Genomic DNA, 23,739 nt, shown 5'->3' with positions numbered 1-23,739 from the left:
AGATTCCACATGGATTTGCATTCTGCAAATGATCTCACTTCTTTGTCATGGAACATTTCCCCTATCTTTCTGCACCCTGCCTCTTCCCATTTCTCGAAGGCCCCATGCTTTTGTCCCAAATTGGTCCTTTACTGTCGACATGAATTTGTCCTGCAACTCCATGAACCAGGCGCGCATATCGTCCTTTGACGGGGGTAGGTTGCCGGAGTTGGTGGGGATGACGTCTGTTGTGGGGCCCTCCTGTGTCCTTCCCCTGGTAGTCACCGGGGTATCCAAAGCCCACATTTGTAGTATGCTTGAGTCTTGTTTGGCCGCTTGTGGGTTCGGTAGGGGCGCACCCCCTTTCCTCTTCGCCTTGGACATTGCACCCTTGTCATAGGTGGTTTGCCAAATTTCTTCTGCACCTTTATGGGACGTGTGAGTTGTGCCTTCGTGGAGGTGCCTCTGCGGGCCACTTCCTGTTTAGATGGGGTGGGCCCGCCTGGTGGTAAGCTTTTTTGAATTCAATGCTTTATGTCCTATGGTGGGCTATGTTCATCCCGCCTCATAGGGGCCCCTGGTATGAAAATCTCTCTGGTGGAGGTGCACCCGGGGGCAGAGGTTTGCCCGGTTCTACCCCTCCTGTCCTCCCCGCCCCCCCCATCTGCTGGGTAGTTCTGTATGTATTCAGAGTGACCTTATGTAATTACACAGTCGGGTGTGGGGGTGTCCCCCACCCTTATCCGAACTCCGATCCCAGTGTCTGCTCTGTGCGGGGGGGGCAGAGGGGAGCCTCTCACCTGTGGCTCTGTTAAGCCTGTCGTTACTGCCGCTGGAGTCCTCCGGATTGGGGGCTGTGCACGGCTGCTTCCACCTGCGCCTTACCGTGGCGTACCCAGCCTCATCCGCGTTGTCGTAGCGGGAGCTGGTTCACCCCCGCCCTTGCGTGCTGTCCAGTGCTCCTTTTCGTAGGGGGCGCTTCGGCACAGGGGTCCCCGCCTCGGGTTCCCGGCGCCTTCAGCTGCCCCTCTCCTCGATACGGTCCGCACTTCTCTTGTTGGGGGAGGAGCAGATCTCCCGGCGCGTATGCGCTGCTTCTTGTGTCCGTCTGTGGGCCGCTTCACGGCCGCTCCCTGCAGTCCCGAAGGGGGGTGCCCACAGCTACGGTATCCTGCAGGGCCGTGTCCTCCGGCGACGGGGTCCCAGCCACAGCCTCCTCCTTCACCCAAGCCGCGCGGGGACTTGTTGCTGCTCCGGTGGGGGAGGGGTGTTTCGCTCACGGTGCACTTCCTTCGTTCGCTCCTCGGGGGCAAATTCCCTTTCCTGCCTTGTCGGCTGCCTCTGGATGTGGTTGAGTGCAGATTTTGGAGTAGGTACCCTCTGGGCCGGTGCTCAATGTGGCGCTTCAGTACGGCCCGGCAGGAGCAAGCCTCACACACTCCTCCCTGCGCCGGCGGCCATCTTGGAATCCCCGTGGCACGACCTTTAGTGGGTGAACCTTCTGGTCCGACAACGGTGCCAAGACTGCCTACCATAGCCTACAGAAGAGCCGCGTAGACATGTGCGGAGAATATGATAGACTATGGTGGTGGCGTGACCTGTGTAGAGTAAAGATATCCACAAAGCTAGAACCTGAACTGGGAATCAGGACCTCGAATCTTCCCTTTTGTTGTATCACACTCTAATCCGAGTCACATTTATTCGATTATAACTTCACCTTTAGAATGAATCCATGCTAATGAATTCCTGAGTTTTGCCTTCAGGGTTCCACAAGTTTAATTTAGTTTCTGTGTTGCTTTCCAAATAAACATTCATTTTTATTTGGGTTTTTTGGATTTTACAACTAATTTAAAAAATAGAGTATCGGACCTAAATCGATGATAGTCAAAGAATGATTAGTCATCAAAGGTAACTCCTATTTCGAGAGGAATGCGGTGGTCTATTTCTTTCGTGCATGAGCTCCGTTCCTCAGTAAATGGATGAAAGAGATGAAAAAGAATTCTCCTGCGACCTGAGTAGACCAATACGGATCAGGGAGATTCCTACATCAGATTGCATTTCGATCCCAGCAACCAGAAGGGATCATCTTTTTCATCTCTCATCTATTTACTGAGGAATGGAGCTCATACATGAAAGAAATGGACCACTGCATTCCTCTCGAAATAGGAGTTACCTTTGATGACTAATCATTCTTTGACTATCATCGAGTTAGGTCCGATACTCTATTTTTTTAATTAGTTGTAAAATCCAAAAAACGCAAATAAAAATGAATGTTTATTTGGAAAGCAACACAGAAAATAAATTAAACTTGTGGAACCACTGTGTAGAATAAACCCTCAATGCTCCCGCCAGAAAAAATGCAACCCATAGGGGAAAAAGGCCCATCACACCTCTTGCAAGGAGAACAAAGTTTTATTTCCACAAAAATAGAAATGCGCCAGCAGAGCACTCTGCTGAACGTTATGGCAAAATCAGTACAAGCAACACTTTATGAAGACACACAGCGTCTTCAGTGACGCATCCAAATGGCTGGTTGGGGAGTCCCTATACATAGACTACCTGCTCCATAAAGGATGCCAGACCATTGGTCCACGCTCCCATCTGTCCATCTTCTTCCACGTGGGTTCCACCTTGCGCATCATCAGACATGAAGCTACAGTTAATTGGTGATTAAGTAAAGAAAAACAGTACATGCTCTTTCTCTAACCCGATGTGCACCTGGACTGCAAACAAGAGCTACGAGCGAGGTCATTGCATTGCTAACACTAGCTCGATTCCAGATACATCAGCGCCCATCCAAAGCTTCCCACCCTCGTTTCAGTTATGTTGTTTTACCCCTCCCGGCACCTCGCAGCACAAATCATGTGGCCTATGGTGAAAGGCAACTGGTCCCAACTTTCTGATCTTTTCTGAACGATTGGGGGTTTATCGGCTTTATGGTCGGTGATCTGGGACTGACTGGAACCTTAGAATGTTGGGGGACTTGGGATGTTGCATCTGGGCGCTATTACTTAGAGCTGGGAAGGGGAAGGTTGGAGACTCGTGCATTCCTTCTCGTGGGATTGCTTTTCGCAGAGCGCTCTCCACCCCCTCCTGGCCTTGCAGGGCGCATTCCTTCTGGTATACGAATGCTGGCAAGAGGTCTACAAATCCCTACAGCTCTCGTTTTTCTCACTGGTGCCCATGCTACAATCTATTCCCTGTTCTTGCATTCATACACCTATTTCCATGTGTGTGGCTTGGCCCACGGCCCTCGCTGCAGCGCAGAGCTAGGCCTCGATTTCAATATGGCTGCTACTGTCTAAAATTGTGTTTGATTCCCAATGTATTATAAAGCTGAGGCATGTACCACCCCCAAGCCCCTACTGCACACTCCCAGGCCTCTGCGGCATGCAAAAGTGCTTGGGGGGGGGGAGGGGGTTGGGGAGTCTGGGACAATCGCCCCCCTTCCCAACACCTGTCATGGGTGGACCGAGGGGTTCCGACAACTGCGCCGAGACCGCCAGCAGTAATTTGAGAGAACCGGGCTGTAGAAGTAGCGTGAAAGAAGAAGTTGAAACAAAGAGACTGGACCTGTGACCCCTGGTGAATCTGGTGAAGAGTTCCCCAGGAGAAGGTAACCGGAACAAGGATAAGTCTGGGAGGGAGTCGGGAAGATTTGTAACTGTAAGCCATACAGAAGCCGATGAAGTAGTTAATCACTTTGTAACACAATTCCCTGGGCAGTTCCACAAGTGTCGTGCTGGAGAGTCGAGAGGGACTCGTCGTTCTAGTGGGGGCAGGGTAAAAAGTATAAAGAAGGCTGAATGCGTGGAAACTTCCTTGAAGGAATTGTAAGTTTTGTTGAAAACTGTAAAGAAGAACATTGAGGAACCAGCTAGTAGAAGGGAGTCATTATCCTAGCCCCTGAGGATCCTGTAGAAGTGTTTTGTTTGTTACGAAAAGCTTGGAACTTTGATGGAACTTTTACTTTAAAATGACTTGGCGTCTTTGAGACACTTTACATCCAGGAGAAGGGAGTCATTCTCATGGATCATGATCAGAACCTGAACTTTATTATTGTTTATTGTAGTGACAGGAATAGGGTATGAGCCTTTTGACTGGGATAGTGCCTTTTTGATTTGGACTTTCACAGACTTCCTGACGAGCACCCGGGTTTCTTTTGTTTTGGTAGGGAAACCCATTATAGTTGAGGACAGATGGGTTTAACTTTCTTTTGAATCAAGGTTTATAGCAACCATCAGGACACCACTTGGTCACTCATCATTCCTTGTTGCCACAATTAATGCAGGATAAAGAAACGAAAAATGTTAGTGATGCAAAGCTGAATATACTTTAATCGAAAAAGTATACATTTTCACTCCAAACTATATGCATCCTGAAGAAAATAATCCAATTAAAAGAAACAAAACAAAATCATTTTCTCTCCTAGATAGAAGAAAAATAAGAGCAATAGATTTATCAAATGCCAAACAACTCAAGTTATGTACTTTGGTTTCCATGTATGTAATAAGACGTTTAAGGGCAGAGCTATCTGAAAAGAAGGCCACGTAGCAACATCAGGAAGTCTGCCAACCATTGACAAATTATTAATATGTACAAAGACTGAAAACATTGTAAAAATAGGATCATTGGTATTGACTTTCACTTACGAGAAGAGACACAAACTGGATCTACAGTGTATGCGTCACTGGTAAACTAATGCAGAAAATAAAGAATTCATGTTAATATAAAAGTATGAAGCAAAACGTTTAGTGTTTCCTCGTGCATTGGACAGGAATAACTTTGATAAGAACTGATATTTTGGAAATATGCACATCACCATTATTGGTTATATCTATTGATCAATTATGTAATTATAATGTAAAAAACATCTTGTTGATCATCAAAAATCCAGTGATTTTACCGAAATCTTTTTATTCAAGGCATTTTTTACCGGATGTTTTTTTGGGAGAAAATACCAACTTTTAAAAAATATATATGTGGCGGTAAGGGGTTAAAACAGGAGGGGATAGGGTTGTGGGGCTTAAAACATGGGGAAACGGGGAGCTTAGGAAGGTGAGCCCCCGCAAATAATTTATTTTTCAGTTAAATCACAGTAAATCCATCAAGACATCTAATCTACAAGGAGATCAAATAACATGAATGATTTATGTAAAGGCAAGTCCCTGATCATTTGTTTAAAACATTATTAATTCTGATAGAGATAATATGTATATGTATTATTCTCCAGTAATTATACTCACAAAAATCTGGATTTTGTTTTTGGCTTGTTGTATAATGGGTAGGTTTCATCACTATAGATTTAAACGATGAAATTGGAGTATACATGCTTATTGGAAACTGCAATTATTAATTGAGCACTGTATAATAAGATGGTTGTGAACACATTTAAAAGTGACTCTCCTATGATTATTTTCATCATTAACATGCTAACACTAAAATTACATTTTTGAATTTAACATGGAGGTTGGTCTCAAATAGTTATTGAAAGGGGAAAAAAGACCTTGAACCGTTGAAATTAATACCGATTTTGAAAGAGCACAGCTCTGATTAGGAACACCAATGAACCTCGCTTATCAATAACTGAATGGAGACCACTTGGAGCCCTTAACAAAAGGTAGCAATGATTTTGCCCTCTAAATATGAACATTGGATTTTCCGAGTATGAGATGAATATATTGGGTACGATTACTAGCAAATACAACGACAAATTTACTAGCAAATACAACAACAAATGTTACATTGCTGGTCCCTAGCACTACCATAGTTCATTAAGAATTATGTTGTTAACTCGAAGAGAGAAAAGAAGGTAATTCTGTATGCAGCATTTGTAAAATGAATGTCCCCAATAATGATTCGAGCTGTCAAGCTTCATTGGTGGATAACTGACATATAAACTTTGGATAACTGGACATCTATTTAGCTCCCCCTTTTCGAAAGTACGTTCGTTTTATGTCAATCAACTTTACAGGTTTTTTTATATAGAAATGCAATATCTGCTTTTCCATTTGTGGTGAACACACCAAATTACTAGAACTGGGCTGCAAAGCCTCTTGTGATGCATTAGGAAAGGTTGAACAAAGCCAGGCACATAAATGAGCTGAGATGAAGAAGCGCTGTAAAAGGGTACAATAGTGTTCTATTCTGTTTCTAATAATATTGAAACCTGCACTTCTAGTAAACATAAAGAGCACCATTTAATATAGGCTGCAGTACAATATACAAGAATAAAGTTATTTTTCATTTATATTTCTGTGTTAAAAACTGTTCACAAAAGTAGCATTGCACGTTGCATTTTGGAGAGATTTATGAATAAATACCCTACTTGGCAGGACAATATCCAGAAATAGTACCATTACTTGAAGTAGGTTTAATACATTGCTTAATTATGGTGCTCCGTAATTTGCTTCATATACCTACTTATCAATAAATTGGATACTGAAGGATGTACGTTCCTTGAAAATCGGACACCAATGAGTTGGGTCCATTTGAAGCAGATTACATTTCCAATATTTATTTATAGATTAAAACAAATCCTTTCTAGAGTTCATATTTCTCATTAAGAGTTCATCTCTAGTTTTTATCATAGTTTTAAAGGTGCTTTTTGGCGTCTGACACGTGTCACCTGGTTGAAAATGTATTTGAATAATTGATCTTTTTTAGCAACAAGGGAAAACACATTCCTGATGAGAAAGATTGTACTAATTGATGTATTCCAAACTGCATATTGATTAAGAAGGTGCACAACCATTAATTAGTAACTCATCCTTGTGGATTTTTTGAAAACTAGCATTTTAAAAAGCTTGATTGCGTGAGCCGTATTGCATATGTGCATGTATATTTTGCGCAAGAAGCTTTTGCAGCTTACAAGAAATTCTAGACTTGTTAGATGTTCATGATTATATTTGTCTTTTTTACCTGTCCACAACTGTTATGAAGATAACTACCTTGCAAGGCACTTTATTTAAATACGAAATAATAAAAACATTATCACATAACAATATAAAATTGAAGGATACAAGAGGTGCTGAGGCAGGTAGATGACTGAAAAGGAGATTCATACTTTGAAGTTATTCCAATCTCCATCTGACAATGTCCATGGCCTTTAACACCTTGAGTCTGCATTTGAACGCATCTGTGAACACGATCATGTAGCATTCCTGGGTCCAGCCTGCTGGCATAAACAGGCCTGACTCTCTCTTTGCCAATTGGGACACCTCCATGCCTGGGACCTAGGCCTGCTTGCCTGGTGGAACTCTTCACTGGCAGGCATAAGCCCTCAGGGGGACAGAGTTATGTTGAGGGCCCACAAAGGCCTGTGGAAGATGTGGGGTATGCCTTATATGATTCCAACCCTGCAGTCACTGATCTGACCAGCTGGTATTGTGGCCCCAAAAAGGTGTTCATTGATGCCCCCTGGTTCTTGCAAACCTTTGCTGTGGTCTGTCCGCTGCCGCCCAAGCTGCTTGTGAAAGAGCGTGTGAAACCTAGTCTGCCTGTCAGTTTGGGTCAGCACGGAAGTGTAGCTTACATTGTCCACCAGCATGCCCTGACCTCCTATGCACCTCTCAGAGGCAAAGTCTTTTGTACCCTTGGCAACATCTACGTTTAACCCATTGCTTATCATTCACACCATCCCTCCACCCCTGAGCATGTCCTTTTTTCCCACCTGGGGCTTTACTGGAACCATTACATGCTAATGGACCCGGTCTAAGAAGTAGAGGGCATTGCTCATTGGCAGCGTCCTCCCAAGAGTCTGCTCATCACTCAACTGAAACCTAAGATCCTAAACTTTGTCTCCAAGTTCGTCAGGAAGACCCAGGGAATCCTGAAAATGGACCTTCATTCCAGCATGTACAGACTGCAGGGCGTCTCTAACACCCGGTTTCAGACTTTTGATCTTGCTGACGAGGCCTATTTTGTCGGCTGTGAACTTGACCCCACCATTATCAAGGTTTGGCTCCAGATGGCTCTTTGTCTTCCTGGCAGTTGAAGTGGGGTCCTCCGAAAGATCGATTTGATTCCAGCATGTCTGGGCCATTGGCAGCTGTCAGAATGTTTGGTGATTTTAAAAGAGATGAACAAAAAGGGACAGAGGGGCACATGAAGGCTGTTTAACAATATGGATCATGTTTTTTGAAGGGGGTGCAAGGGTTCAAGGGACTGTCCCCCTAGTCATGGCCTGTGTGCAGGTCAAGCTTCCTTTGGCTTTTTGCCCCATTATGCCAGACTCCAATGTGTTTGATTTCTCAGGCTTCTACTCCAGCCTGGGATATACTCCAGAGAGATAGTGATTCTCTGGGTTTTGACCGCAGAGCACTAAGTTTTAGGGCAAATCTCCTGTTGAGGGTTCCTCCATCCTTCATCAAACCTGGCCTTGGTAAGATATTCTTGGTAAATGAAGACATGGCAATGCCCCTGTGGAAAGGGTCCATTATGGTGGTTACTGAGCAGTCCCTCTTGTTTTTAAGATGCATTGACCTAGTGGGCAAAAAGCACAGTACCTGTTTGTGCCCTGTAAAAATAGTCTGTCTCTCTCCTGAACTACTGTCATTTATCACTTGCGGGTAGAGGGCATTCCTCTGTTGCCTTACTGCTAGGTTTAGAAATAAAGAGGTTTGCAGAATTCTACCCGCCATGTGCTCTCGTATAATCGCAGCTGTCCCTTTATAGATGTTGACTGTTTTCTTTTTCGTTTCTCATTAATAAAAAGTGAACTAAAAATGTGTATAGCTGGCTGTGCACCTAGGAGTACCTGGATGAAGGAAAGTGTGAAAGAGGCAAAGGGGAAGGAGCGGAAAAAGCAACTAGGTTTCAGTACCATGAAGGAAACCTCTGCCATACTTGTAAAATAATCAAAGAAAACATGCACAATTGAGCTGCCTAAATGGCCATTATTTTCTGTTATCAGCAACATGCATTCTTAAACCTGATCATGTGATACTTCTGTGCAGGTCGTTGGGGTATCACATAAATGAATATCATTGAAGCAGATGTGATGCGTTGTATGCCTGGCTGTAATATTACTTCCGGGACAGAGTTATTATAAACCCTAATTATGAGTGACTGTTGGCTTCACGTCTCTCATTGTTGAGTAATGTCTGCCCATCAGGTGAGTAGCCAAAGAAGATTGCCCAAAAACAGATAGTAAGGCCCTTACATCTCTACTCCCAAAGGCCCCAAGATCAGAGCACCACCAGTCTCTTTTTTTAATGTCTGGCCGCTGACTATATTTATTAAAAACCTGCTGCTATGCATGGAGTGCTTACAATGTTGTTTCCTTCTAGGTGTCCTTCCTACAAAAGATTACCAACCGAACAGTAAGGTACAAGTGAACCTGAAGGATGAACAAACTCATTCAAATTCCAACCACAGGTAGGAGCTTGTCAGTTCTCTTAACCTACAGCATGGACAGAGGTCCATCTGGGGCAGTTATAAACCATGCCATATAATTTAGAGATGATGGTAGAAAGAGCAGCTAGGTAAATGACCATGTGGCTGGCATACTTTACTCCCCACGCAATCTGATGGGTGCGGCCAGTGGGCCTCTCACGGTTCTGTGTGCTTTCATCAACCAATATTTTAATGGTGGGGTGTCTCTCTCTGCCCCACCCACAATGCCTTCGTGACTCTCCAAGTGGCAGAATTGAATGAGCATTCACGGCTTCAAGTAGTTTAAAGGTACAGTAAATGGTTTTTGAAACGATAAGGGAAGGTCCACACAATATATCTGCAAAAACATAAAGCTCATATAATGAAGATGCGCATATGATTTAACTACAGATTACACAGGACAGTACAGTGAGGGATCAAGAGCAGTACTCGGACACAGCGCCAATTTCTGTGTTTTAAAAAAAAGAAATTATTGCGTTTCCCAACAAACATATAACATACAGAAGAAGGAAAAAAGAAAGCAAACAAACATTATGTTCTCCTTTGTGACATTGGATCTGCTACATATATTTGTGGTGGATGCTACGTTCCATCATCCCTATTAATCCAGACTCTTGACAGCCTCCACGGCGCCTGTTCCTGATGTTGTCTTAGCCACTGTCTTGTAGTGTTCATTATGCACCAATGATTCCAATATGTTTATGTTGTGGTGCCATGGTTCCCATTCAGGGGTCCCCAGTACCTATTACCTGCGTCATTTCTTTCCAGGCTTCCAATCCGTCCGTTCCCTCGTATGCTCCATTCTGTAGTGCCACCCTGCAGTCTCTGCCAGTGACCAATATTTCAGGTCTGCCCACCAAGCCTCTATACTAGGCCCTTCGGTTGATTTCCAGGCCATCGCTATCCTTCTCTTTGCTAATACACATATCCTGGAATTGAACAGAAAAAAATAATGTTGTTTGAAAGGTCAACCAGAATAATGGGAAAGGAAAAATGGTATGTTGAGGATGAAAAACTCAAAAACGTAAAAAGCTTTAAATACCTTGGCGTGATAATGAGCAACATCAACACCGAACTACCCATGCAAGAGGCTTTGAGAGGGAAAATGAAGGCTCTGGCACAGCAGGCCAAGATGGTGGACAGGAAGTAGGGCCATTTTTCCCTTATCCAACTTGGGACAATCTAGAAGGCTTGTTTTGGAGACGAGTGCTGGGCCTCGCACAATCGGTACCGATAGCCCTAACCATTGTGCTTAACATCTTTGAAGGGCACAGTGGCAAGAAACAGCATGATGTTGTACAGGAAACTAATCATGGCAAACAGCCCTAAGATCTTTGAATCCCTAAAAAAAAAAAGAACTGGACGGAGGTAAAAACAAAATGCTTGCAACATGGGCGGTGGATAACAGCAACCTGCTGGACGAAGTAGCACTGTCTGAAGACATACTCCTAAGAAACCCTAACAAGGTTGCAAAGAAACTGATGGAATTAGATTGGATAAAATCACAAGAAGCGGCCTCAAGGTATAAGGCTGCAAAAAACTATGAGGTGAGAGGCTATCTGAAACAATTTCCCAGTTAGAAAGCTGAGCCGTACCTTCCTGAGAGCCAGGTTAAATTTGATGAAAACAAACGCAATAAGGGCAATCAGAGATGACGTGACATCCAATGAGTGCCGCTTTTGTAAGACAAAAGCGGTAGAGACAGTAAGACATTTACTGCGCACACAAGGAAGAAGACAGACTTATCTAATGAAAATACTGAAAACTGCAAGCACACAGGATGGTGGACGCAGCTCATGGGCGGTGAAAAAACGAACTGGACACTCACTGGCAGTGGCGATCTTTATAGAGAAACTTGGTCTCTCATAAAGAAGTTACGCTGAGGTCGTAATGGTCATCATTTGAGAGTGTTAACTCACGTTAACTCAACTTTTTGTAAAAATTATAACACAATTAAAGCAAATTAAAAAGCAATTACAAAAAATACACATATCAGATCTTTCATTTTTGAGAGGTGGGCTTCCCCTTCCTTGGGACCAGCCTGAGCAGGCAGAACTCCGGGGGTCATGCTTGCATCTGGATCACCCATCTCTTTACCTTGTCTGCCACCCTTTCCCAGAAACCCACGATCACAGAACATGTGCATCATGCCCGCGCCCTCCTGGGTGCATTTTGGACATGCCTATTCCCTATTCTTAAAAAGGCGAGACCTCTTGCGTGGGGTGAGGTATGCCCTGTGTGTCACATATGTTTGAGTAAGTTTGAATCTGGCATTTCTAGAGACTGTTTTGATATACAGCAGTGCCCTGCCCATCCGTGTATGTGAAGGCTCTTCCCACGTCTTGCTCCCATTTACTGCGCACAGCCAGTTCCCCTGTGTCTAACTCCCCCAGTGATAGGTCATATATTCTGTATACCGTGTGTCCCCCTTCTGATATGCTATACAATGTGTCTAGTGGGGTGCTGGAGTCTACTTCGCCTCTTGCTCCCGGCCATCGTTTATCCATCCTACCTACCACCTCTAAGTGTGGCAGGAATTCTATGTCAAGACCGGAGGCTCCCATTATGCTTCTCTTTCTTTTATTCGCCAATAAAGAAAAAGCTCAGCAGCAAGATATTTGTGCACCAAATGTGAATGTGCCATGAGTAATGTGCAGAAAACAGGAACAGGTGCACCAAATATATATAATAAGCATAGCAATTTAACAGTAATATAACAGGAACATCATAAAATAAAAGGTATGAGTCTCTGAAGGAAATATGGGACTGAAGAAGCCTCCCTGACTTGCGCAGGGGGGAATCGCTTGCTTCTGATGGAGACTGAGTATTTTGCTCTCTAAGGTGGTTTGATCTGATAGAGACATTACTATGGGAGTGGGGCGACATGTCTGAATGGGCTGCATGAAAAACTGTAGGCGTAGACCCCGAGCTGTGTCCCTTACCCAGGCGTCTCCCGATAAGGTATCCCAAGCATCCTTAACTTCCCTCCTATAGGTGTTAGTGGCACTGGCGCAGTTATCAGTACACTGACCTGTAGGTTGTTGTTGGGCTGGGTATCTAGCCGCTCTCCTCCAGGTACGCCCTCTTCCACGACCTCTCGAGGGGAAGAAAGTGTTGGGGCGTTCTTGCCAGGAATTATGCTGGCCTCTGGATTGTTGAAGTCTCTTGTCGAAGAAGTAACGGCTGGAAGAGCAACCTCTTCCTCGTCCGGCCCTGGAGAAAACCTTGGTTGCAAATACACTTTTTATTGAAGCGTGTGCTTTGTCCAACGCCGTGAATGTCCCGACGAATTTTGTCATCTCCTTCATAAAAGGATCTCCGAAAAGCTGGCCTTGCGCAGTTGGGCCGGATTCTGTGTCTGCCAGTTTGGTTAATTTGGCATCTATTTTGTATAGGATGCCTTTCCGTCGCTCTATTGAGATGGCGCAACTGGCGTTGCCCAAGAGGCAAATAGCCCTCTGGACCCAACCGGACAGTATCACTGGGTCGATAGGGTCCGATGAGGTGATGGCTGCATTCGCAAGATCGGAGATTTTTGCTAGTGGACCTGCTATGTCCAGTACTTTATCCTGGCAGGCCTTCCAGGCGCAATCAATGCCCTTCCTGGGGTCTTTAACGTTTTTACCTAGAAAGGTAATCATTTTAGAATCAAGCTCTGGAGTCAGAGCTACTTTATCCGCAATGTCTGGTCGTGGACATTCAGCACGTAGTCTGGCCCGAACTTCTTTATCGAGTGGCTTGCACAGCCTAAGGTGGATGTAATTCGATGTCTTGGAAGATGGTTCCCAGTCGGTGGACCTGGGGTGTATTAAGTCTTCCGGGGTAAACATACCTTCAGTAGAAGGTTTGTTCCCGGTTGTGTCTTTAGGGATGGGGTCTGCCGCAATCCCTGACGCAGAGGGTTTTGAATCCTCTAAATGAAATTCCTCATCTGAAGAGGAGTGGGAAAGATCAGCGTCGTAGACGTTCTTACTATGATCTTCTTCTTCCGAGCCCTGTCCATATCCCTCTGGGCTTGAGGGTCTATTTCCCCTGATTTCCTCCTCGGGGTAAGAGCGTTGATGGGAAGGGGTTACCTACTCGCAGTGCTTCAGGAGCACAACAAAGCTGCGGGGAAGCCGGCGCGAGTCCGCCGAGGGATCCGCTCCTGATCAGATGTGACCGCGTGAAGCAGAGCTTCACATTAAGCGGTCTCCGAGGCCAGAGGACTGGCGTCGGAGCTCAACATAAAAGTACAAATTATTATTATTATTTAAAAAAAAAATATATATTGAAAGTAATATTTGTATAAGTCTATAACCATGCAGTAAACATATATTATGAAATTTTGCAACGTTATCTTTAAATTATAAAATCATGACATAAGCAGTGCTAAACATGAAGTACTTATCTCTTGCTGTGAGCAGCAAAGAAAGAGGAAGTGTCATCATGTTTAGGACTGTTTATGCAGGAGATCTGAACTACTATTGGTGGACTAGGTCACGTGTTGATGGCCTCTAAATGAACTGGAACTAAGCTCCCTGAGAAATGTAGTTCCTTCAGAGACTCTTATCTTTTATGTTATGATGTTACTGTTATATTACTGTTATATTGCTATGCTTATTATATATATTTGGTGCACCTGTTCCTGTTTTGTGCACATTACTCATGGCACATTCACATTTGGTGCACAAATATCTTGCTGCCGAGCTTTTTCTTTATTGTCGAATACAAGAAAGAGAAGCATAATGCTCGCCTCCGAGTCTTTAATAGAATTAAGACTTTCTAGTAAGTTATTATGGAAAATCTTTATTGTCCCTCATGCAGTCCATATTCGCTGACCAGGGTCGAAAAAACTCCAACAGCTTCTTTTCCGTCATTAGGTCACCCACCGTGGCAATGCCTTTACTCTCCGTGCTTTCTAAATAGTTTTCTGAGTCTGGTCCTTTCTCTGAGTCCCACTATGGGTATATTTCTGGAGGGTTTATAGTGATATTACTGAAAACATTTCACTGAAAATCAATTTTTTCGAGAAAAAAAAACATTTTGAATGTAAATATGTCGACATTACATACTTATAATTGCAATGGTCATTTATTCGAAAAAAATCATTTTGAAAAAAGATTCGATAACCCAATGCCAAGATATCAATGTTAACTTGTCTAAAAAATAACGTCATGGGGTGGGGGGTTCTCACCAACCCCCTTACTACACATGTAACCCTTGCACCCTCCGCAACAATCACACAAATAATACGTATTGTGAGTGACGGAAAACACATAAAATAAGGATACTAAGGGTTAAACGAGCGAGTAAAAGCCAAGAGTAAAGCACCTTAAATGAATGTTGACAAACAGATGACGGTTGCTATCAAACTGTCATTACATGACAGAAACGAAGGTCAGAGAAAATGAAAAGTACACTGAAGCTATGTGACATATATATACGTAATATTTAATAAAAATATAGAAAGGATTGAAATGTATAATAAAAGTAATCTGTAGTACATAGCAAAAAAATAAAACATTGTTTTCGTTATTGTAGATATAAAATGAGCAACGAAATCGAATATGTGAAGTCACAGAGAGGAGGAGAACAATTAATACATGAGGGCTACGTATATAACAGAGAATTAGTAAGAAAAGACCAAATGTATTGGTAGTGCACTGAATACCACAAAACTAAGTGTGCAGGGAGAGTGATTACTGAAAATACAATGATAAAAAAAAATGGTGAAAATAACCATTTACCGGACAGAACGACAATACTGGTAAAAAGAACAATGAATGAACTAAAAAAAAAGGCTATGGAAAACCCGAGTGAGGCCAGCGGGTCTGTAATAGCTCGCACATGTACCAAAATACCATTGCATGTAGCAGCACAAATGCCAGCTGAAAAACATACAACGTTCCTTGAACTGTAAAAAACAACAAAAAGAAAATCTACCAATAGCACCAACAGGATACAAGGAAATATGCATACCAGAGATGTTTAGAAAAACAGACAACAGTGAAGATTTTCACAACATGACAATACAAACAAAAGAGGAAAAAATACTAATTTTCACAACGAACAGTAATTTAAGACAACTTGGAAATTGTGAGATTTGGCAAAGTGACGCCACATTTAAAACCTGCCCACAACCATTTCAACAATTTTACAGTGTACATGAATCAATTAACCAAAGTCCACTAATTTTCGTTTTAATGTCAAAGAAGACAGAGGAAATATACAGAATAATATTTTAAAAAATTAAAGCTATTCCTGAAAAAATGCCTACCACAATAGTAATGGACTACGAACTAGCCCAAATAAGAGCATTCAAAGGAGTATATAAAGACTCATGCATACAAGGTTGATTTTTCCACTTTACACAAGGCATATGGAGAAAACTACAAAAACTAGGCCTACGCACAAAATACATAGAGGATGGCGATTTCCAGCACAATATAAAAAAATTGTTTGCTTTGGCATTTGTGAAAGAAGAAGTGATTACATTTTATGAACATTTAATGGACACAGAATACTACAAAAAAATGAAGAGCATACAACAGATTTGCTAGATTACATGGAAAGCGCATGGTTGGGGCCATTAACAAGGAATGGTACAAGAAGGAGACCAAAATATCAAATATTGTGGTGGAACTGTTACGATGCAGTAATTGAAGATGGAGCGAAAACAAACAATATGCTGTAAGGGTGGCACAACAGAGTAAACAGAAAATTTAAAATCAACAACCCGACACTATGGTATTTCTTAAGAGACTTAATTACAGAACAATCAGCACAAGAATTTAGGTTATCACAAACAATTTCACTGGAAAATGCACATTTGAAAAAGAAAAAATATAGAGACTATGAACAACGAATCCAAAGTATAGTAAACCATTTTGAAACACAAGATGCATATGACTTTTTAGAAGCAATAACATATAATCTAAAGTGTTAATATACTCACCATTTCGAAAATCCGCGTTAATCCATGAAACATCCAAAGTAACCAAAAATCCATAAGAAACAATGCCAATGTCAGTTTCCAAAGTCAATAAAATTAATCCAGGAAGCGTCCAAAATGTAGAAAAATGCATTCAGAACCATTCCACGAGGAGAATCCATAGTCCATTCCAGGGTAAAAAAGTGTAATCTGCAGTCCATAAAAAAAGAAACCAAGCGAAAAAATATGGAAAAAAAAAAACAATCCAAGGAGTAAATCCATAATGCATTCCAGTAATCCAAAAATGCAATCCCAAAACCGCGGGGAAACCAAAACAAAAATCTGATAAAAAGAAAAATAAGAGAAATGGGAAGAGCAGCAGCGAATACACCCGATGGTAACGAACGGACTTCCAAAATGGCGCTTACGCACACGTAACGCATACGTAAGGTTACGCAATGAACTACGTTGTCAAAAGCAATATTATTAAGATACGTTACAACAGGTTATACAATTGCACCATCTAGCTGTGAAAAAAAATAACAGTTCAATTCAATACATTTTTTACTTTACTGTTCAATAAATTATTTAATGTTCTCATACATTGTATTTCGTAGTATTATATTTTAGAAGAAAATGTTTTCGAGATAATGTTTTTTCAAAATAATATTTTCGAAATATTAACTTTAGAAAATATTACATTTGAAAATTTAACTGGATACCTTTCTGGAGTATGGGTCCGGGGTCCCCGCAAGTCTTGGTCCTTTTCCACAAGTCTCTCCCGAGTTTCAATAACCCGGAGGGTCTTGGTAGCTTTATTTCCTGCGTACAACGCATCACTTTCATGTAATAATGTTTCAGCATGGGCTGCAGGAGCTGGGTGTCTAGCGTGGCTTCATCCCAAGCCAGTTTGCCACAAGCTGCAGCTGTATGGCCAGCTAGTATAATTCAAAGGAGGGCACTCTCATCCCACCCCACCCTTGTCCTTCTGCAACGTGCTAAGGGCGATTTTGTTTCTCCCCGTTGCCCACCGGAGCTCTCTTGCCATTGCATCTAATCGCCTAAAGAAACATCTTGGTATATTAAAGGGAACGTTGGTGAAGTGGTAAGGGTGTTATCTGTGTGGGTAGAGGTAGGGTTGTGCCACACGTTTACTCCCAGGTATAAGGACTCCTCCGCCTACTTCAGTCCTAAGTTCGGCAGTGGTACCTTAGCTAGCTCTCCCAACAGGAATAGGCTAGATTATTCTCTGTTTACTCTAATTCCTGACAGTTTGGCAAACTGGTCTACAACGTCAAGCAAATGCGGTAGGTTATCTTCAGGGTGGTTGACATACATTAGTACGGCATTCGCATATAGGGAGATGTGTACCGCCCCGTCTAGTTCTATCCCTGAATCTGCGTAGTCTTCTCTAAGGAAGGCCGCCAACTGCTCCAGCGCCAGAATATATAGCATTGGCGACAGTGCGCAACCCTGTTTGGTGCCCTTCTGTACCTCTCAGGCCTGTGATATTGTTTTCCCTGTTCTCACCCTCGTTTTAGGTGCTGTAAACATCCGTTTCACCCACCTCATCTTGGTTGTTGCCAACCCCAAATCGCTCCAAAGCATTCAGGAGCCAGTCCCACCGGACCGAGTCAAGGGCCTTAGCTGCATCTAGGGAGGCCACCGTGCAGACTTCCTGCCAGTAGTTTATGCTGTCTATTACATGATGTAATCTTCGTAGATTCTTGAGGTTCAGCGCCCCGGGACGTACCCATTCTGGTCCGTGTGGATCAGGTCACCTATCACTGTCCTGAGTCTATTTGCCAGTACAACCACCAGTATTTTGCTGTCCTGGTTCATCATAGAGAGCGGCAAAGTCTTGCAGGGGCTTCTCTGGTTTGAGTATAGGTACTTTAGTGGAGTCCCGCAAGCTGCTGGGCAATGTTCCCACCTCGTATACTTCTGTCTATACCTCCAATAGTATTGGCGCTAATGCCTCTGCGTAGATCTTGTAAAATTTGCCTGGGAGGCCTTCCAGTCCCGGTGTTTTGGCGGTCGGATGGTCGGCTATCACTATTTTAATTTCGGCCAGTGTCAGCGGCCCGTCCAGTGCGGCCGATTGCTCCCTTTCTAGCTGTGGCAGGTCTATCTGGCGCAGGATGTCCTCGATGTCCCTTGAGTACAAGGATTGGTAGAATATGGCAAATACGCTATTAATTTCCCTCTGCATTCTAACCTCTGTCCCATCTTCCTGTGCTATACTATTGATCATGTCCCTGGGTTCCTCGTGCCTGCATAGCCATGCTTGCAATCTCCCTGGTTTGTCTAAATCCCGGTGCAGTTTCTGGGTGTACTCTGTGTAACCCAATCTCCCTAATCTTTCCCATTCCTCTATGCATTTTTGGCGCAGATCTATCAATCTTGCCTCGTTGGCAATTTCGATTTTTATCAAAGACTTTTATTATCAAAAAAAAGAAGGGTTGGTGAAATCCTACCTATCCCTGACTCTTAAGCATGGTTTCCCTGCCTCAACAAACTAAGGAACGGCTGTGTCAGGATGTCTAAAGCATAAAGAGTTCTCTGTCCTGTGTCCAAAATCCTAAACTGACCCTCACACGCTCAACTCAATGTAACGTGAAATGGGAAATGTATCTTAGCTGAACACCTGCAGCTTCCTTCCAAAAATCCAAATATAAAAGTCTCTAAGGTGTAGAAAAAAAGTAAAATGAATAAGGTTTCAGTGGAGAAGGGCCTTCCCTTTCCTTAGAATATCATATATTCCACAATCCCAAAGGGGATGACTCTTCCCTTGAGTTTTCTTCATTTACAGAACACTTTACAGTTCTTTATCTGGACCCCTGATGCCTTTTCGGAAAAGGGGCATGCTTCTTCCTTTTTGGTTCACAATTTAAAAAAGTGGGGTTTCTTCCCCTGTTTTCTCAGTACTTACTGGGGGTCTCTACCTCGTTTCTCCAATCCCTGATTTACTCACCAGGGTTTTATTTCGCTATTTGCGTGCATGTCCCAGACTCACTAAGTACCAGGTTTACTCTCCTGCCAGGGATTTTTGCTCTCAAATCTCTAGTGCAAATCCCAGGTTTACATTCTTCATTAGCATTTACTTGCTTCAGTATCCAGGTAATTATTTCGAATGGATTTTGTCATCCGACGTATTCCTCATCTTTGATATACGTTTCGCCAGCATCGCTGCTTTGAAAAGGTTTTCTTGGCAGAGGGCACTGTACATGATGTAGTGGCGTCATGTCCCTCGAGGGCTGCTGTAGCACGTCAACGTCACCATTATTATAAGTAGCATGAGCCGCGCCCGTTGGCTTCAGTTCCGTTTTTCCGATAGCTTCACTTTGAGGTAACAGCACACTTCAATTTTTCTTCTGAAAAAATGTCTTCTTCTTCGACCCCAAAGTCGAGTTTTAAGAAACGTCACTACTGCGGGGCGATAATGTTGATGACTGCTCCTCACCGTAACTGCTTTTGGTGTTTGGGTTCAAGTCACCGAACCGAAGACTGCGGGTCCTGTCAGTCTATGACTGAGAAAGCTCTCTGTGAACGCAAAGGTAAATTAGCAGTGGGGAGGGAAGCTTTGAAGGTTTCTTCAAAGAAATCTAAAGTCAGTGGAGTCCCAGGACTCTACTCGGCATAGACATTCGAAGAGGTCCCGATCGAGGAGCAGATCCAGACAATCCTCATCGTCTTCTTCCAAGAAGGCCAAAAAGAGACGCCACAGGTCTCCCTCTTCGTCATCGGGTACCTCTCCTGAGGTTATACGATGTCCGACTAGGTCGGATTCTCCCAGTTAATGGAATGCCTTTAGGCAAGAGATGATGCAGATCTTTGAGAACACGGCCTCGACCCCCTCAAGAATCTCGCAAGACCCAGACCCCGGTCGCTCCGTTGGATGACACAGGAAGGTCAGAAACTACTTCGAGCAAAAAGAGTAGTAAAACGTAGGCTCGACACGCTCAACCCAACGAAAAGGTGTCGAATGCATCGACTGGTGAATCGACACCACCTCGGATACCGGCGAAGAAACAAATAACATCGAAGCCTTCTACAATTTTGTCGACGCCACCAACACCATTTGCGTTGACTCTGAAATTGAGACATTTCTCGAAGACGCCTTTGATGCCCTCGTCTGTCTTCAATTCCATCGAAGCATTTAACGGTACAAGAAAAAGAAATTCAAACATGTACCGAAGAAGGACTTTTTTAAGTCAATGTCCTCCATTTATGAGGAGGATAGCGCTCAGATAAGGATGTTTCTCCAATAGGAGTGAGGTTTGGCACTAGAAAAGTGCCTGAAGAGCTAATTGATCCTGAGTATAAGTTGACCGATCTCTGTGACTCCCTCCACTCTGCCAGTGGTCTGGGTACATCCCCAGAGTTGGTGTTTGGTAAACCTGACCCATCAAACCATGCTGATTCAGGTTATATAAATCTGATGAACAGGGTCACTGAGTACATGGACTGGAGTAGGGCTTCACCAAATTTCAAACAGGATAACATGACGGACATCCTGGACCAAGGTCCCCAAAAAGACCCTGTCTTGCCTTTTCACAAGGCACTTCATAGGAGGGTGGTAGCTAACTCGGTAGCCCCAGAGTCTGGTCCTGCTGTCAACAGGCATTTCCCTAGGAAATATAGACCATCATTCAGTGGACCAGGACTATCTCAGCAAACACCCTACGCCTGAGAGTTTGGTATTCAGTCTGGTAGATGATAAGAGTGGACGCATGGGCACGCAAAGTATTTACCTCGGGCAGTATGGCCCTAAAGTTCACTAATGCCACCTGTACTCTGGCCAGGTTTACTTCATACCCTGTGGGACTGTTAGTATGGCGGCTGAACATATTCCAGAAGGCTAAGAAAGGGATGGCATTCTGAATTAAGTTAAGGATGGCAAGGAGGCGATGGTAGAATGTCTCCAATCAGGACTGGATACTGCTGACAGCACTTTTTGCGTGGTTGAGAAAGTCGGGGTTTGCACTGGACGTGCAGGCCAGACTGCTCAACATGCCCTTCGACGGCTCAAGGTTGTTCGGCAACAAGGCAGAGGAGAGTTTAGAGAAGCTGCAGACCTCCAAAGCGTCAGCTAAGTCTCTTAGCGCCTCCTTTCAGCAACCTTATCCAGGCTCATCTTCCTGGAAAGCTTGTCCTTTTCAATACTATTCCTCAGTTGGTAGAGGAAGAGTACAGGCCGTGCAAAGGGTACAAAGAAGATTCCCTTGCGGTGGACGATGTAAGGGTGCAAAAGCAGCCTCGGCAGTGGCATCTTTACCCTCAGCCGCTGCTCCAGCCGCCTCTAAGCCACTCTGAGGCCTTGACCCACGAGACCCCGGTGGGAGGCAGACTCTCTCAGCATCTGAACGAATGGCAGGGCATTATTTCAGATGCTTGGGCACTGGAAACAGTATCCCAAGGTTGCTGACTTCCTTTTCTAAAAAGGCCTCTGGATCATCCACCGGGAGCCAGCTCTGTCAAAATTCCAGATCCGCTCCTTGTGCAGAAAATCTTAACCCTGCTAGAGAAAGGTGCAATAGAGCATGTGCCTGTAGCGGAGAGGAACAAGGATTGGTACTCCCCCCTATTTTCTCATTCCCAAGAAGGACGGAGGACTGAGACCCATCCTGGGCTTAAGAAACTTGAACAAGTTCCTCAGGAAGGACAAGTTCAAGATGGTTACCCTTTCTCAGATCCTTCAGGCTCTCCAACTCCAAGACTGGTTGTTATCACTGGACCTTCAGGATGCTTACGTTCATGTGCCAATCCATCTAAATCACAGAAAATTCCGGAGGTTTGAGGTTCTCATTATCAGTTTTCGAGTTCTGCCATTCGAGCTGACCTCCGCCTGAGGGTTTTCACCAAACTGATGGCGTTAGTGGCAGCAAGCCTCAGGAGAGGGGGGATTCACGTCTACCCCTACCTGGACGATTGGCTGATCAGTGCACGTTCTCCCAAACAGTCTCTGGAACATCTCAGTATCACCTGCCGCTCCCTCCACAGACCGGGCTTCTCCCTCAATTACAAGAAGTCCCATATGATACCATTCCAAAGACTCCAGTTCATCAGAACAGTCTTGGACACTTCCTCGGGGAAAGCCTCGCCCCCTGAAGTGAGAGCTCAACACATTCAGCAGATGGTAGCAAAATTCCAGAATGCCCAACATCTCCCGGCCTTCGATTTGCTCGGCTTCATGGCATCCTGCATTTTTCTGGTGCTAGAGATCAGATTGAGAATGAGATCCCTTCAATGGGCCCTCAGGACCCAGTGGTCCACATTTTCAGGGAGCATGTTGGATCTTCTGCAAGTTCTGAGCAGAGTTGCTCAGGACCTGATGTGGTGGACTTGCGAAGACAACGTTCTCAAGGGACAATCTTTTTGGCAACCATGGCCGGAGATAATTGTAGTAACGGACGCCTCACTCACGGGGTGGGGAGCCCACACCAATGGACTGTTAATCAGCGGTCATTGGTCTCCATCGAAGACCAAACTAGACATCAACCTTTTGGAGCTGAGGACAATCAGACGAGCGCTGGAGGCCTTCCTGCCTTCTGTACGGGGAAAGAATGTCCTGATAATGACGGACAACACAGTGGCCATGTACTACCTCAACAAGAGAGGTCCCTACCACTGTGCAGAGAGTCAATGCAACTCTGGTTCTCAGCAATTCAAGGAGGAATCTCTGTCGGCAGTTCACCTAGCCGGAGAGCAGAACAGGCGAGGGATGCACTAAGCAGGCAGAGCAGTCTCCCACGAGTTGGAGCTAGCTTGGGAAGTCCTTCAGGATACCTTTACCCTTTGGGGAACCCCTTAAGTGGATCTGTCCGCAACCGCTACCAACCGGAAGTGCGATCAGTACTGCTCAAGGGAATTTCAGCTCTAGGAGACGCGTTCATGGTGGACTGGGAATTTCCACTTCTGTACGCATTCCTCCAGTCCCTGTGATTCCTCATGTAATCAGGAGGTTGAGAAAGTTTGGGAAGACCATGATCCTAATTGCTCCAGATTCGGCCAGGAGGACGTGGTACCTTAACCTTCTGGACATGTCCATCTGCCCTCCAATACGTCTTCCACAAAGTGAGGATATTCTCTTGCAAGAGGAAGTTTGGGTTCTCCACCCAGAGGTCAAGACACTCAGCCTTCATGCATGGTTTCTGAGAGGCTGAGATTTAAGGATTGGGTCCGACCCTGACGACGTAAAAATCCTTGTACCGGTGTCGTTGGAATAAGTTCAGTAACTGTTGCAGGGATAAGAATGTGGATCCATTCTTATGTGGCACACCTATGCTGCTTTCTTTTTTACTACACCCGGCTAATCTGGGGCTCCAGATTGGTACAATTAAGGGATACCTGGTGGTGCTTTTTATCTTTTAAGCGCTCCTCTGAGGAGGTTTCTTATTTCAAAATGCCATTGATTGTCTCGTTCCTGAACTCACTAATGTGTATCCCCC

The 23,739-nt window shown here is 44.1% G+C and overlaps 1 protein-coding gene across 5 annotated transcripts in view; it reads left to right on the top strand.

Annotated features, from left to right (window-relative positions):
• INPP5B (inositol polyphosphate-5-phosphatase B) overlaps positions 1-23,739 on the top strand; it is a 1,358,813-nt gene that overhangs the window by 396,997 nt on the left and 938,077 nt on the right. For all 5 annotated transcript variants that reach the window (XM_069622659.1, XM_069622660.1, XM_069622658.1 and 2 more), the window contains one exon: positions 9,270-9,357. In XM_069622659.1, the coding sequence (XP_069478760.1) occupies positions 9,270-9,357 (88 nt within the window). The remainder of the gene's footprint in view (positions 1-9,269; positions 9,358-23,739) is intronic.

The sequence above is a fragment of the Ambystoma mexicanum genome, chromosome 11, assembly GCF_040938575.1.
Source record: "Ambystoma mexicanum isolate Mex_15411 chromosome 11, UKY_AmexF1_1, whole genome shotgun sequence".
NCBI lineage: Eukaryota > Metazoa > Chordata > Amphibia > Caudata > Ambystomatidae > Ambystoma > Ambystoma mexicanum.
This window is presented reverse-complemented; position numbering and strand designations above follow the sequence as displayed.